Below are 16,302 nucleotides of genomic sequence, written 5' to 3'. Positions count from 1 at the left end.
ACTCTTCCTCCTCACTATCCTGGCATAGAAGTCTTTGGTGGAAATAAATAAACTCAATTTTCCATGAGTTCACTTACTATTTTGCAATTGAATTTACTCTGAAAAGGTAGACATCTGCTTCTGCAACATAACAGACTGAGTTAATGTAAAACTACTCCTACTATAAACATTTTAAAATGTTGGATAAAATGGGCCAGATGCGGTGGCTCACCCCTGTAATCCTAGCACTTTGGGAGGCCAAGGCAGGCGTATCATGAGGTCAGGAGATCAAGACCATCCTGGCCAACATGGTGAAACCGTGTCTCTACTAAAAATACAAAAATTAGCCAGGTGCAGTGGTACACGCCTGTAGTCTCAGCTACTCAGGAGGCTGAGGCAGGAGAATCTACTAAAAATACAAAAATTAGCCAGGTGCAGTGGTACACGCCTGTAGTCTCAGCTACTCAGGAGGCTGAGGCAGGAGAATGGCTTGAACCCAAGAGGTGGAGGTTGCAGTGAGCCAAGATCGCGCTACTGCACTCCAGCCTGGCAACAGAGTGAGACTCCATCTCAAAAAAAAGAAGGACATGTTGGATAAAATGTGAAATAGACAAATACACTTTTTTTGGTTGGGGGGGATTGCACCATGGCCCTCCAGCCTGGGCGACAGAATGAGACTCTGGGACTACAGGTGCGCGCCACCACACGCAGCTTATTTTTAGTAGAGTTGGGGTATCACTATGCTGGCCAGGTTGGTCTCGAACTCCTGGACTCAGGTGATCTGCCCGCCTCGGCCTCCCAAAGTACTGCAATTATAGGCATGAGCCACCATACCCGGCCAAAAAATAATTTGACAGAAACCACCGCTAAGGAAACCCAGACATTGTAATTATTAGTAAAGACACAAATCAATTGTCCTAAATATGCCCAATGAGCTAAAGGAAACCACGGACAAAGAAGTAATGAAATCAGAAAAACAATGTGTGAACACATTGAGAATATCGCTAAAGAGACAGAAATTATACAAGGGAACCAAACAGAAATTATGGAGCTAAAAAGTACAATAAATTTTAAAATTCACTAGAGGGGTTCAACAGCAGATTTGAGCAGGCAAAAATCAGTGAACTTAAGGATAAGGTAATTAAAATTACATAGTCTAAAATGCAAAGAGAAAAAAGAATGAAGAAAAACGAACAAAACCTTGAGGAACCTATAGGACATCATCAAGTATACCAAATACACATCACAGGAGTCCCAGAAAAAGAAGAAAGAAATGGATTGAAAAAAAAATTTGAAGAAATAATGCAGCCAGACACAGTGGCTCACACCTGTAATCCCAGCATTTTGGGAGGCCAAGGCAGGTGGATCACCTGAGGTCAGGAGTTCAAGACCAGCCTGGCCAACAGGGTGAAACCCTATCTCTACTAAAAAGTACAAAAATTAGCCGGGTGTGGTGGCAAGCACCTGTAATCCCAGCTACTTGGGAGACTGAGGCAGGAGAATCACTTGAACCTGGGAGGCAGAGGCTGCAATGAGCCAAGATCAGGCCACTGCACTCCAGCCTGGGCAACAAGAGTAAAGCTCCATCTCAAAAAATAAAATAAAATAAAAATAAAATGCAAAAAAGAAAGAAAGAAATAATGGCCGCAGACATCCCAAATCTGATGAAAGACATTAATATGTACCTCCAGGAAGCTAAAAAACCTCCAAGCAAGATAAATTGAAAGAAATCCATACCAAGAAACATTAAAACCAAAGTGTCAAAACCCAAAGACAAAAGAATGAATCTTGAAAGCAGCAACAGGCTGGGCATAGCAGCTCATGTCTATCATCCCAACACATTGGGAGACAGAGGCAAGAGGATCACTTGAGGCCAGGAGTTCGAGACCAGCCTGGGCAACAAAGCAAGACCCCTGTCTCTACAAAAAATTAGGGAAAAAAAAAAAAAATTAGCCAGGTGCTGTAGCACACACCTGTAGTCCCAGCTACTCAGGGGCTAAGGTGGGAAGATCGCTTGAGCCCAGCAGCTTGAGGCTGCAGTGGAGCTATCATTGCACCACTGTGCTCACTCCAGCCTGGCTGATGAAGTGAGAACCTGACAGGAAAAGAAAGAAGGAAAGAAAGAAAGAGAGAGAGAGAGAGAGAGAGAGAGAAAGAAAGAAAGACAGGAAAGAAACAAAGGCTAAAGGGGATCCTTCAGGCTAAAATGAAAGGACACCAGAAAGTAACTCAAAACCACAAGAAAAAAACAAAAAACACTAGTAAAAGTAACTACATAGGTAAATATAAAAGCCTGCATTATTGTACTTTTGGTTTGTAATTCCTCATTTTTCATTCTATATGATTTAAAAGGCAAATGCATAAAACAATAATTATGAATTGATGTAATGGGCACCCAAGGTATAAAACTGTAATCTGTGATAATGAAGCAGGAGAGACATAATAAAGTGGGAGAGAGAGACATATAGGAGCAGAGTGTTTGTATATTATTGAAACTAAGTTGATATTATTCAAACTAGGTTGAACTAGCCACCACGCCTGACTGTGTTTCTCTATTTCTGCAAAAACCACTGTTGGGGACAGGCACGCTGGTTCATGCCTGTAATCCAAACACTTTGGGAGGTCAAGGCGGGCGGATCATTTCAGGTCAGGAGTTTGAGACCAGCCTGGCCACTTAATGGGAAAGGACAGTCTCCAATAAATGGTGCTAGAAAAATGAATATTCACATGCAAAAAAAAGCAAAATATTCACATACTTTTCATTACATACAAAAACTAACTCAAAATGGAGCAAAGACCTAAATGTGAGAACTAAAACTATAAAAATCTTAGAGAAAAAGAAAGGGGAAATACTTCATGACACTGGATTTGGCAATGATTTCTTCAATACGACACCAAAAGAAAAAACCCAATATGGTAACAAAAGAAAAAAACTTGATAAACTGGATTTCATCAAAATTACAAACTTTTTTGCATCAAAAGATACTATCAAGAGTGAAAAGATGGCCGGGCGCGGTGGCTCATGCCTGTAATCCCAGCACTTTGGGAGGCCGAGGCAGGTGGATCACCCAAGGTTGGGAGTTTAAGACCAGCCTGGCCAACATGCTGAAACCCTGTCTCTATTAAAAATACAAAAATTAGCCAGGTGTGGTGGCACATGCCTGTAATCCCAGCTACATGGGAGGCTGAGGCAGAAGAATTGCTTGAACCCAGGAGGCAGAGGTTGCAGTGAGCCGAGATCGCGCCACTGCACTCCAGCTTGGGCTTCAAGAGCAAAACTCCATCTCTAAAAAAATAATAAAAGTGAAAAGTCGAACCATAAAATGGGGGAAAATATTAGCAAAGCATTTATCTGATAAGGGATTAATATCCAAAATAAATAAATAACTCCTATAACTCAACAATAAAATAACAGTCTAATTTAAAAATAGACCTTTCTGGGCTGGGTGCAGCGGCTCACGCCTGTAATTCCAGCACTCTGGAAGGCTGAGGCGGGTGGATCATCTGAGGTCAGGATTTGAGACCAGCCTGGCCAACATGGTGAAACCCCGTATCTACTAAAAATACAAAAATTAGCTGGGCATGGTGGTGCATGCCTGTAATGCCAGCTACTCAGGAGCCTGAGGCAGGAGAATCGCTTGAACCCAGGAGGTGGAGGTTGCTATGAGCCAAGATCGTGCCACTGCAGTCCCGCCTGGGTGACAGAGAAAGATTTTATCTCAAAAAAAAAAAAGACCTGTCTTCAAAGAAGATGTACAAAAGGCCAATAGCACGTGAAAAGATGCTCAATGTCACTAGCTATTAGAGCAATACAAAGCAAAACCATAATGAGATACCACACTTCACACCCATGAGGATGCCTATTATAAAAAGAAAAAGGTTGGCCATGGTGGCTCACACCTGTAGTCCTAGCACTTTGGGAGGCTGAAGCAAGAGGACTGCTTGAGCCCAGGAGTTTGAGACCAGCTTGGGCAATAGAGTGAGACCCCATTTCATATATATATATATATATATATATATATATTTTTTTTTTTTTTTTTTTGTTTGAGGCAGAGTCTCGCTCTGCCGCCCGGGCTGGAGTGCAGTGGCCGGATCTCAGCTCACTGCAAGCTCCGCCTCCCGGGTTCACGCCATTCTCCTGCCTCAGCCTCCCGAGTAGCTGGGACTACAGGCGCCCACCACCTCGCCCGGCTACTTTTTTGTATTTTTTAGTAGAGACGGGGTTTCACTGTGTTAGCCAGGATGGTCTCGATCTCCTGACCTCGTGATCCGCCCGTCTCAGCCTCCCAAAGTGCTGGGATTACAGGCTTGAGCCACCGCGCCCGGCCTTTTTTTTTTTTTTTTTAAAGAATAAAAAGGAAAGTGGCTGGGCACAGTGGTTCATGCCTGTAATCCCAGGACTTTGGGAGGCCGAGGCGGGTGGATCATGAGGTCAGGAGATCGAGACCATCCTGGCTAACATGGTAAAACCCCGTCTCTACTAAAAATACAAAAAATTAACTAGGCGTGGTGGCGGGCACCTGTAGTCCCAGCTACTCAGGAGGCTGAGGCAGGAGAATGGCGTGAACCCGAGAGGCGGAGGTTGAAGCGAGCCGAGATCTCGCCACTGCACTCCAACCTGGGTGAGAGAGCAAGACTCCATCTCAAAAAAAAAAAAATTAAAAAAAAAAGAATAAAAAGGAAAGTAATAGGTATCAGTGAGGATGTAGAGAAATTGGAATCCTTGTGCATTGGTCGTAGGAATGTAAAACAGTGTAGCTGCTATGGAAAACCATATGGTGATTCCTCAAAAAGTTAGGGTTTTTTTTGAGACAGAGTCTCATTTTGTCACTGAGGCTGGAGTCTAGTGACACAATCTTAGCTCACCACAGCCTCAAAAATCCCTGGGCTCAAGCAATCCTTCTGCCTTAGCACCTCAAATAGCTGGGACTACAGGCATGCGCCGCCACGCCTGGCTGATTTTTTTTTTTTTTTTTTTTTGCGACGGAGTCTCGCTCTGTCGCCCAGGCTGGAATGCAGTGGTGCAATCTCCGCCTCCCAGGTTCACGCCATTCTCCTGCCTCAGCCTCCCGTGTAGTTGGGACTACAGGTGCACACCACCGCGCCCGGCTAATTTTTGTATTTTTTTTTTTTTAGTAGAGACGGGGTTTCACCGTGTTAGCCAGGATGGTCTTGATCTCCTGACCTTGTGATCCGCCCGTCTCAGCCTCCCAAAGTGCTGGGATTACAGGCATGAGCCACCACACCTGGCCCCTGGCTGATTTTTTTTTTTTTTTTTTTTTTTTTTTTTTGAGACGGAGTCTCGCTCTGTCGCCCAGGCTGGAGTGCAGTGGCGCGATCTCGGCTCACTGCAAGCTCCGCCTCCTGGGTTTACGCCATTCTCCTGCCTCAGCCTCCTGAGTAGCTGGGACTACAGGCGCCCGCCACCGCGCCCGGCTAATTTTTTGTATTTTTAGTAGAGACGGGGTTTCACCGTGGTCTCGATCTCCTGACCTTGTGATCCGCCCGCCTCGGCCTCCCAAAGTGCTGGGATTACAGGCGTGAGCCACCGCGCCCGGCCCCCTGGCTGATTTTTTAAATGTTTTTGTAAAGATGGGGGTCTCACTCTGTTGCCCAGAAACAATCCTCCCACTTTGGCCTCCGAAAGTGCTAGATTACAGGTATGAGCCACCTAGCCCCTCAAAAAGTTAAACATAGAGCTACCATGTGATCCAACAACTTCAGTTCTGAGTATATACCCAAATGAATTGAAAGCACGAACTCGAAGAGATACTTGTACACCAACAATCACAGGAGCATTATGCCACAATAAAAAGTGGAAACAACCTGAATGTCCATCACTAGATGAATGGATAAACAAAATGTGGGCCGGGCGCGGTGGCTCAAGCCTGTAATCCCAGCACTCTGGGAGGCCGAGACGGGCGGATCACGAGGTCAGGAGATCGAGACCATCCTGGCTAACACGGTGAAACCCCGTCTCTACTAAAAAATACAAAAAACTAGCCGGGCGAGGTGGTGGGCGCCTGTAGTCCCAGCTACTCGGGAGGCTGAGGCCGGAGAATGGCGTGAACCCGGGAGGCGGAGCTTGCAGTGAGCTGAGATCCGGCCACTGTACTCCAGCCTGGTCGACAGAGCGAGACTCCGTCTCAAAAAAAAAAACAAAAAACAAAATGTGGTGTATATACATACAATGAAATATTATTCAGCCTTAATAAGGAAACACATGTAGCCAGGCATGGTGGCCCACACCTGTAATCCCTGCACTTAGGGAGGCTGAGGTGGGTGGATCACCTGAGGTCAGGAGTTTGAGACCAGTCTGGCCAACATGGTGAACCCCATCTCTACTAAAAATACAAAAATTAGCTGGGTGTGGTGGCAGGCGTCTGTAATCCCAGCTACTTGGGAGGCTGAGGCTGGAGAATCACTTGAACCCAGGAGGCAGAGGTTGCAGTGACCGGAGATAGAGCCACTGCACTCCAGCCTGGGTGACAAGAGCGAAACTCCATCTCAGAAAATAAATAAGTAAATAAATAAAAATAAGGAGACACATACTACAATATATATGAACACTGAAGACATCATGCTAAGTGAACTAAGCCAATCACAAAAGGTCAAAAACTGTAAGATTCCACTTATGTGAGATACCTAGATGCCTTTGTCCATTCAGGATGCTATAACAAAAATACCATAAACCAGGTGGCTTATAAACAACATGTATTTCTCACAGTTCTAGAGGCTGGGGAGTCCAAGATCAAGATCAAGGCACTGGCAAGTCTGGTGTCTGGTGAGAGCCTGTTTCTCATAGATGGTGACTTCTTGCTGTGTCCTCAATGGGCAGAAGGGGTGCAGAAGCTCCCTCGGGTCTTTTTTTTTTTTTTTTTTTTTTTTTTTGAGACGGAGTCTCGCTCTGTTGCCAGGATGGAGTGCAGTGGTGCAATCTCAGCTCACTGCAAGCAACCTCCACTTCCTGGGTTCAAGCAATTCTCTTGCCTCAGCCTCCCGAGTAACTGGGACTATAGGTACATGCCACCACGCCCAGCTAATTTTTTTGTTTTTAGTAGAGACGGGGTTTCACCATGTTGGCCAGGATGGCCTCGATCTCTTGATCCACCTGCCTCGGCCTCCCAAAGTGCTGGGATTACAGGTGTGAACCACCACGCCCAGCCCCTCAGGTCTCTTTTATAAGGGCACTATTCCCATTCATGAGGGCTCCACTCTCATGACCTCATCACTTCCCAGAGGTCCCCCCACAGCCTATACCATCACCTTGGGAGTTAGAATTTCGACAAATGAATTTTCAGGAACACAAACATTCAGACCATAGCATCAGGATGGTTAAATTCATAGAGAAAGAAAGTAGACGGCTGAGTGTGGTGGCTCAAGTCTGTAATCCCAGCACTTTGGGAGGCTGAGGTAGGAGAATTACTCGAGGCCAGGAGTTTGAGACCAGCCTGGCTAACATGGTAAAACCCCCTCTCTACTAAAAATACCAAATAAATAAATAAATAAATAAAGTAGAATGGAGGTTACCAGGTGATAAGGGAAGAGGGCAATGGGGAATTACTGCTTAGTGGGTACAAAATTTCTGTTTGGGATGAACACAATCTGGAAATGGATAGTGGTAAGAATTGTACAACACTGTGAATGTACTTAATGCCACTGAATTATATACTTCAAAATGATAAAATGGTAAATGTTATATTATGTGTATTTTACCACAAATGTGTAAAAGCTATTATTAATTGTATAATTTTTTTTTTTTTTTTTTGAGACGGAATCTCGCTCTGTCGCCCAGGCTGGAGTGCGCAATCTTGGCTCACTGCAAGCTGTGCCTCCCGGGTTCACACCATTCTCCTGCCTCAGCCTCCTGAGTAGCTGGGACTACAGGTGCCCGCCACCGCACCTGGCTAATTTTTTGTATTTTTAGTAGAGACGGGGTTTCACCGTGTTAGCCAGGATGGTCTCGATCTCCTGACCTCGTGATCCGCCCATCTCGGCCTCCCAAAGTGCTGGGATTACAGGCATGAGCCACTGCGCCTGGCCCCAATCTTATAATTTTTAAGATAAATGATTGTCGGCTGGGCGCGGTGGCTCACGCCTGTAATCCCAGCACTTTGGGAGGCCGAGGCGGGCGGATCACAAGGTCAGGAGATCGAGACCACGGTGAAACCCCGTCTCTACTAAAAATACAAAAAATTAGCCGGGCGCGGTGGCGGGCGCCTGTAGTCCCAGCTACTCAGGAGGCTGAGGCAGGAGAATGGCGTAAACCCAGGAGGCGGAGCTTGCAATGAGCCGAGATCGCGCCACTGCACTCCAGCCTGGGCGACAGAGCGAGACTCCGTCTCAAAAAACAAAAAAAACAAAAAAAAAAAAACCAGAAAAAAAAAAAAAATGATTGTCTTTGATTTTTCTAAAATATCTATTTGTTAAAATAAAAAAATGCAGGAATACAAAATGACAAGAAAACTGTACCAACACTTTGGGAGGCCAAGGTGAGAGGACTGCTTGAGGCCAGAGTTCGAGACCAGCCTAGGCAACATAGCAAGACTCTGCAGAGATCGCACCACTACACTCCAGCCAGGGCAAGAGAGCAAGACTTCATCTCAAAAACAAAAACAAAAATGACAAGAACTAACTAAAACCCAAAAGAAACAAATAAGACGGCCGGGCGGGGTGGCTCAAGCCTGTAATCCCAGCACTTTGGGAGGCCGAGACGGGCGGATCACGAGGTCAGGAGATTGAGACCATCCTGGCTAACACGGTGAAACCCCATCTTCACTAAAAAATACAAAAACTAGCCGGGCAATGTGGCGGGTGCCTATAGTCCCAGCTACTCGGGAGGCTGAGGCAGGAGAATGGCGTAAACCCGGGAGGCGGAGCTTGCAGTGAGCTGAGATCCGGCCACTGCACTCCAGCCTGGGCGACAGAGCGAGACTCCGTCTCAAAAAAAAAGAAACAAATAAGACAAGAGAAAATGGACCTATTGAAGACATAGATTTTGAAGTTATCAGACACAGATTTTAAAATAACTGTGATTAGTATGTTCAAGAAATTAGATGAGGCCGGGCGCGGTGGCTCACGCCTGTAATCCCTGCACTTTGGGAGGCCGAGGTGGGCGGATCACGAGGTCAGGAGATCGAGACCATCCTGGCTAACACGGTGAAACCCCGTCTCTACTAAAATACAAAAAAAATTAGCCAGGCGCGGTGGCGGGCGCCTGTAGTCCCAGCTACTCGGGAGGCTGAGGCAGGAGAATGGCGCGAACCCGGGAGGCGGAGCTTGCAGTGAGCGGAGATGGTGCCACTGCACTCCAGCCTGGGCAACAGAGTGAAGACTCCGCCTCAAAAAAAAAAAAAAAAAAAAAAAAATTAGATGACAGAATAGAGAATTTTACCAAAGAAATGGACACACACACACACACACACACACAAATCAATGAAAATTCTAAAAGTGAAAAACAGAAAATAAATATAAAATTAAAAACTCGATAGGTAGGTTAACAGCAGATTAGCTACAATTTGAAAGAAGACAGGAAGATAGATCAGAGAATATTCAGACTAAAGCTGGAGGGGGAAAAAAAAGGTTGGAAAAATATAGAAAAGAGCTGAAGACACATTTGGCACATAGTGAAAGATCTAACATATGTGTATTCAGAACTACACAAGGAGACGAGAAAGTGGAGCAGAAGCAACATCTGAAGAGATGAGTTCTGACTGAGAATTTTCCAACACTGACAAAAAAAGCACCCAAAGATTTAAGAAGCAATATGAACCCAGAGCAGGATAAAAGACACACACATGGCCCGGTGTGGTGGCACATGCCTATAATCCCAGCATTTTGGGAGTCTGAGGGGAAGGATCGCTTGAAGCCAGGGATTCAAGACCAGCCTGGGCAACAAGGCCAGACCCTGTCTCTACAAAAAAACTAAAAAATAAATAAATAAAATAAATAAAAATTTAAGAAGACATAGATAAATCATAGTAAATTGCTGAATACTAAAGAGAGAGAAAAAAATCGTTTTTGCTTTTTTTTTTTTTGAGATGGAGTTTTGCTCTGTCACTGAGGCTGGAGTGCAATGGCACGATCTCAGCTCACTGCAACCTCGGACTCCCAGATTCAAGTGATTCTCCTGCCTCAGCCCCTCCAGAGTAGCTAAGATTACAGGCATGCACCACCACATCTGACTAATTATTGGATTTTTTTTTTTTTTTTTTTTTGAGACGGAGTCTTGCTCTGTCACCCAGGCTGGAGTGCAGTGGCCAGATCTCAGCTCACTGCAAGCTCCGCCTCCCGGGTTCAAGCCATTCTCCTGCCTCAGCCTCCCGAGTAGCTAGGATTACAGGCGTCCGCCACCACGCCCAGCTAGTTTTTTGTATTTTTTAGTAGAGACGGGGTTTCACCGTGTTAGCCAGGATGGTCTCAATCTCCTGACCTCGTGATCCGCCCGTCTCGGCCTCCCAAAGTGCTGGGATTACAGGCTTGAGCCACCGCGCCCGGCCCCCTTTTTTTTTTTTTTTTTTTTTTGAGATGGAGTCTTGCTCTGTCACCCAGGCTGGAGTGCAATGGCGCGATCTCGGCTCACTGCAACCTCCGCCGCCCGGGTTCAAGCAATTCTCCTGCGTCACCCTCCCATGTAGCTGAGATTACACGCATGCGCCACCACATCCGGCAAATTTTTTTATTATTATTATTAGTAGAGATGGGGTTTTGCCATATTGGCCAGGCTGGTTTCGAACTCCTAACCTTGTGATCTGCCAGCCTCGGCCTCCCAAAGCACTGGGATTACAGGCGAGAGCCACCATGCCCAGCCCGAGAGAAAATCTTCAAAGCACACAAAGTCAGCTGGGCACGGTGGCTCACACCTGTAATCCCAGCATTTTGGGAGGCCAAGGTGGGCGGATCACAAAGTCAGGAGTTCGAGACCAGCCTGGCCAATATGGTGAAACTCTGTCTCTACCAAAAATACAAAAATTAGCTGGGCGTGGTAGCGGGCACCTGTAGTTCCAGCTACTCTAGAGGCTGAGGCAGAAGAATCATTTCAAACCGGAAGGCGGAGGTTGCAGTGAGTAAAAATTGTGCTACTGCACTCCAGCCTGGGCGACAGAGCAAGACTCTGTCTCGAAAGAAAAAGATAAATAAAAGCGCACAAAGTAAAAATAAACTTTAACAAAATTAAAAAAAAAAAAAGTTAATTTCTCAATAGAAACAACAGTAACGCTGAGGAGGGCGGATCACCTGAGGTCAGGAGTTCGAGATCAGCCTGGCCAACATGACAAAACCCCGTCTCTACTAAAACTACAAAAATTGGCCAGGCACGGTGGCTCACGCCTGTAATCCCAGCACTTTGGGAGGCCAAGACAGGCAGATCACGAGGTCAGGAGATCGAGACCATCCTGGCTTACACGATGAAACCCCATCTCTACTAAAAATACAAAAAATTAGCCAGGCATGGTGGCGGGTGCCTATAATCCCAGCTACTCGGGAGACTGAGGCAGGAGAATGGTGTGAACCTGGGAGGCAGAGCTTGCAGTGAGCCGAGATCAGGCGACTGCACTCCAGCCTGGGCGACACAGCGAGACTCCGTCTCAAAAAAAAAAAAAAAATTAGGCCGAGCGCAGTGGCTCATGCCTGTAATCCCAGCACTTTGGGAGGCCAAGGTGGGTGGATTACTTGAGGTCAGGAGTTCAAGACCAGCCTGGCCAACATGGTGAAACCCATCTCTATTAAAAATGCAGAAAATAGTCAGGTGTGGTGGTACGTGCCTGTAATCCCAGTTACTTGGGAGGGTAAGCAGAATTGCTTGAATCCAGGAGGTAGAGGTTGCAGTGAGCCAAGATCACGTCACTGCACTCCAGCCTGAGCAACAGAACAACAGTCTATCTCAAAAAAAAACAACAATGTTTTGAGAAATAAAACAAGGCTGGGCATAGTGGCTCACATCTGTAATCACAACACTTTGGGAGGCTGAGGCAGGCAGATAACCTGAGGTCAGGAGTTTCAGACCACCTGGCCAACATGGTAAAACCCCATCTGTACTAAAAATACAAAAATTAGCTGGGTGTGGTGGCATGCACCTGAAATCCCAGTTACTTGGGAGGCTAAGGCAGGAGAATCGCTTGAACCCAGGAGGCAGAGGCTGCAGTGAGCCAAGATTGCACCACTACACTCCAGCCTGGGTGACAGAGCCAGACTCCATCTCAAAAAGGGAAAAAAAAAAAAAAAAAAAAAATGACCAGCCTCCGTAGTCCGGGCAATGTGGTGAAATCCCATCTCTACAAAAAATATGAAAACTGGCAGGGTGTGGTGGTACACCCCTAGAGTTCCAGCTACTCAGGGAGCTAAGGTGGGAGGATCGCTTGAGCCCCGGAGCCGAGGCTGCAATAAGCGTGATTGCACCACTGCACTCCAGCTTGAGCAACAGAATGAGACAGTCTCAAAACAAGAAACAAAAACAAGAACAGCCTGGGCAACATCGTGAGATCCCATCTCTATTCAAAATAAATAAATTTTTTAAAAGAAATAAAAGTAAAATTAAATAATTAATGGATTTTAGACTACAGGTTTTGGGTCCCACCTGAAGCCCAGCCACAGCAGCCACAGATCAAAGAATGCCAGCAACAGTCCATGGCTAGTACTTAAGATATTCCAGCCTCCTAATATTGATTCTTCATATTCCTAGCAGCCCTAATTTGAATGAATCAAGAAAAAGCTGGTGGCCAGGCATGGTGGATCATGCCTATAATCTTATCACTGTGGGAGGCCAAGGGAGGAGGATTGCTTGAGCCCAGGAATTTGAGACTCGTCTAGGTAACACAGCAAAACCTTGTCTCTACAAAAAAAAATTTATTTTAATTAGCCGGGTGTGGTGGCAGACGCCGGTGGTCCCAGCTCTACTTGGGGAACTAAGTAGAGTCCCTGAGAGAACCACTTGAGTCCAGGAGGTCAAGGCTGCAGTGAGCCATGATCATGTCACTGCATTCCAGACTGCACAACAGTGAGACTCCATCTCAATTAAAAAAAAAAAAAAATGGTGGGGGGGCTGGGTGTAGTGGCTGACGCCTGTAATCCTAACACTTTGGGAGACCGAGGCGGGCGGATTGCCTGAGGTCAGGAGTTCAGGACCAGTCTGGCCAACATGGTGAAATCCCGTCTCTACTAAAATACAAAAAAATTAGCTGGACATGGTGGCATGTGCCTCCAATCCCAGCTACTTGGAAGGCTGAGGCAGGTGAATTGCTTGAACCAGGGAGGTGGAGGTTGAGCCTAAATTGTGCCATTGCACTCCAGCCTGGGTGAGACAGCAAGACTCCATCTCAAAACAAAAAATTAAAAAATAAAAGTGGAGGGAGAGCTGGAAATTTTCACAAGAAATATATTCAAAATAACCAAGGAAAGGGAAATGAAGATACATAAGACAAACACACAAAAAAGATCAGGATGAATTCAGGGATGATCAGATGGGGTGAAAAAGGCAGCTATTCTAGCACAAGGTCCCAACACATGCAGGTGGAACTGAGACAGACCAAATGCTAGAAATTCCCAGAAGCAGAGAGGGGAGTGAAAGACAGCTTCAGTCACTAATTACTTCCAATATAGGAAGTTCTCTCACTCTAGATATCTTACCTGAAGGCAGAAAACAAATTTGTGCAAAACAAAAACAAACAAAAACTGTGCCTAAAATAATAACTAACTGCTGACAACAGAATGGGTAAAGATAGGAAGTTCACTTACTTGTTGAGACAAAGGTGAGCTTCAATAAAGATATCCTTAGCTTTTTCAGGGAAGTCCTTTATTTTAAAATTGGCATCATAGTCTTTTATCCTCCGGATTCTGTAAAATTAAGGCTGAGTATTACTTCTAAAGGTCTTCTCACAATTCCATAATTCACAGCTTACACTGAGCTCCATTCATGTCCATCTACTTACTCAATAATTGATTTTTTTTTTTTTTTGAGACGGAGTCTCGCTTTGTCACCCAGGCTGGAGTGCGGTGGCTCACGCCTGTAATCTCAGCACTATGGGAGGCCGAAGCAGGTAGATCACTTGAGGTTAGGAGTTTGAGACCAGCCTAATCAACATGGTGAAACACCATCTCTACTAAAAAAATAAAAATATGCTGGGCGTGATGGTGCATACCTGTAATCCCAGCTACTCGGGAGGCTGAGGCACAAGAATCACTTCAACCCGGGAGGCAGAGGTTACAGTGAGCAGAGATCGCACCACTGCATTCCAGCCTGGGTCACAGAGAGAGACTGCATCTCAAAAAAAAAAAAAAAAAAAAAGTAGCTGGGCATGGTGGTGCTGTCTGTAATCCCAGCTACTCAGGAGGCTGAGGCAGGAGAATCACTTGAACTTAGGCAGAGGTTGTAGTGATTGTGCCACTGCACTCTGGACTGGGCAATAGAGCGAGACTCCATCTCAAAAAAAAAAGAGTCAGAATAACACTGGGCTTCTTTTTTTTTTTTTTTTTTTTTTTTTTTTTTTTTTTGAGACGGAGTCTCACTCTGTCGCCCAGGCTGGAGTGCAGTGGCCAGATCTCAGCTCACTGCAAGCTCCGCCTCCCGGGTTCACGCCATTCTCCTGCCTCAGCCTCCCGAGTAGCTGGGACTACAGGCGCCCACAACCGCGCCCGGCTAATTTTTTGTATTTTTTTTAGTAGAGACGGGGTTTCACCGTGGTCTCGATCTCCTGACCTTGTGATCCGCCCGCCTCGGCCTCCCAAAGTGCTGGGATTACAGGCGTGAGCCACCGCGCCCGGCCTGGGCTTCTTTTTTATGAGATAGAGTCTCACTCTGTCGCCCTGACTGGAGTGCGGTGGCACGATCTCGGCTCACTGCAAGCTCTGCCTCCCGGGTTCATGCCATTCTCCTGCCTCAGTCTCCTCAGTAGCTGGGACTACAGGTGCCCACCATCATGCCCAGCTAATTTTCTTTGTATTTTTAGTGGAGACAGGGTTTTACCGTATTAGCCAGGATGGTCTCGATCTCCTGACCTCGTGATCCACCCACCTTGGCCTCCCAAAGTGCTGGGATTTCAGGCGTGAGCCACTGTGCCTGGCCTTATTTTTTTTTTTGAGATGGAGTGTCCATCACACAGGCTAGAGTGCAGTGGCGCAATCTCGGCTCACTGCAACCTCCGCCTCCTGGGTTCAAGTGATTCTCCTGCCTCAGACTCCCGAGTAGCTCAGACGACAGGCACACACTACCCCGCCTGGCTAATTTTTGTATTTTTAGTAGACACGAGGTTTCACCATGCTGGCCAGGCTGGTCTCAAACTCCTGACCTCATGATCTGCCTGCCTCAGCCTCCCAAAGTGCTGGGATTACAGGCCTGAGCCACCGCACCCGGCAACACTGGGCTTCCTAACACCAACATTAGGAGTTTCAAAGACAGGCCGGGTGCGGTGGCTGACGCCTGTAATCCCCGCACTTTGGGAAGCCGAGGCAGGCAGATCATGAGGTCAGGAGATCGAGACCATCCTGGCCAACATGGTGAAACCCCATCTCCACTAAAAATACAAAACATTAGCCAGGCATGATGACATGTGCCTATAGTTCCAGCTCCTTGGGAGACTGAGGCAGAAGAATCACTTGAACCCGGGAGGCAGAGGTTGCAGTGAGCTGAGATCCTGCCACCGCATTCCAGCCTGGGTGACAGAGCAAGACTCTGTCTCAAAAAAAAAAAAAAAAAAAAAAAAAAAAGTTTACGGCCAGGTGGCTCATGCCTGCTGTAATCCCAGCACTTTGGGAGGCTGAGGTGGGCAGATCATAAGGTCAGGAGTTCGAGACCAGCCTGGCCAATGTGGTGAAACTCTGTCTACTAAAAACACAAAATTAGCCGGGCATGGTGATGGGCACCTGTAGTCTCAGCTACTCAGGAGGCTGAGGCAGAAGAATCGCTTGAATCCGAGGTAGAGGTTGCACTGGGCGACAGAGCAAGACTCCGTCTCAAAAAAAAAAAAAAAAAAAAAAAAGTTACAAAGACAACAGAGCAGCGCTTTTATTATTAATTCATTCATTCATTCATTCACTGAGATGGGGTCTCACTCTGTCGCCCAGGCTAGAGTACAGTGATGCCATCAGGGCTCACTGCAGCCTTGACCTCTGGGGCTCAAAAAATCCTCCCACTTCAGCCTCCCAAGTAACTGGAACTACAAGTGTGCACTACCATGCTTGGCTAATTTTCACTTTTTTTTAGTTTTTGTAGAGACAAGGTCTCACTGTGTTGCCCAGCTGGTATTTAACTCCTGCTCAAGTGATCCTCCTGCCTCAGCCTCCCAAAGTATTGAGATTACAGGCATGACCCACCACGCCCAGACTTTGAGC

The 16,302-nt window shown here is 46.4% G+C and overlaps 1 protein-coding gene across 1 annotated transcript in view; it reads right to left on the bottom strand.

The window, feature by feature from the left end:
- The window catches only part of MRPL45 (mitochondrial ribosomal protein L45), a 390,432-nt gene that overhangs the window by 6,519 nt on the left and 367,611 nt on the right, over window positions 1–16,302 (bottom strand). Inside the window, exon 5 of the mRNA XM_050762841.1 lies at window positions 13,711–13,809. Coding sequence (XP_050618798.1) covers window positions 13,711–13,809 — 99 coding nt within the window. The remainder of the gene's footprint in view (window positions 1–13,710; window positions 13,810–16,302) is intronic.

The sequence above is a fragment of the Macaca thibetana genome, chromosome 16 (genome assembly GCF_024542745.1).
Source record: "Macaca thibetana thibetana isolate TM-01 chromosome 16, ASM2454274v1, whole genome shotgun sequence".
NCBI lineage: Eukaryota > Metazoa > Chordata > Mammalia > Primates > Cercopithecidae > Macaca > Macaca thibetana.
This window is presented reverse-complemented; position numbering and strand designations above follow the sequence as displayed.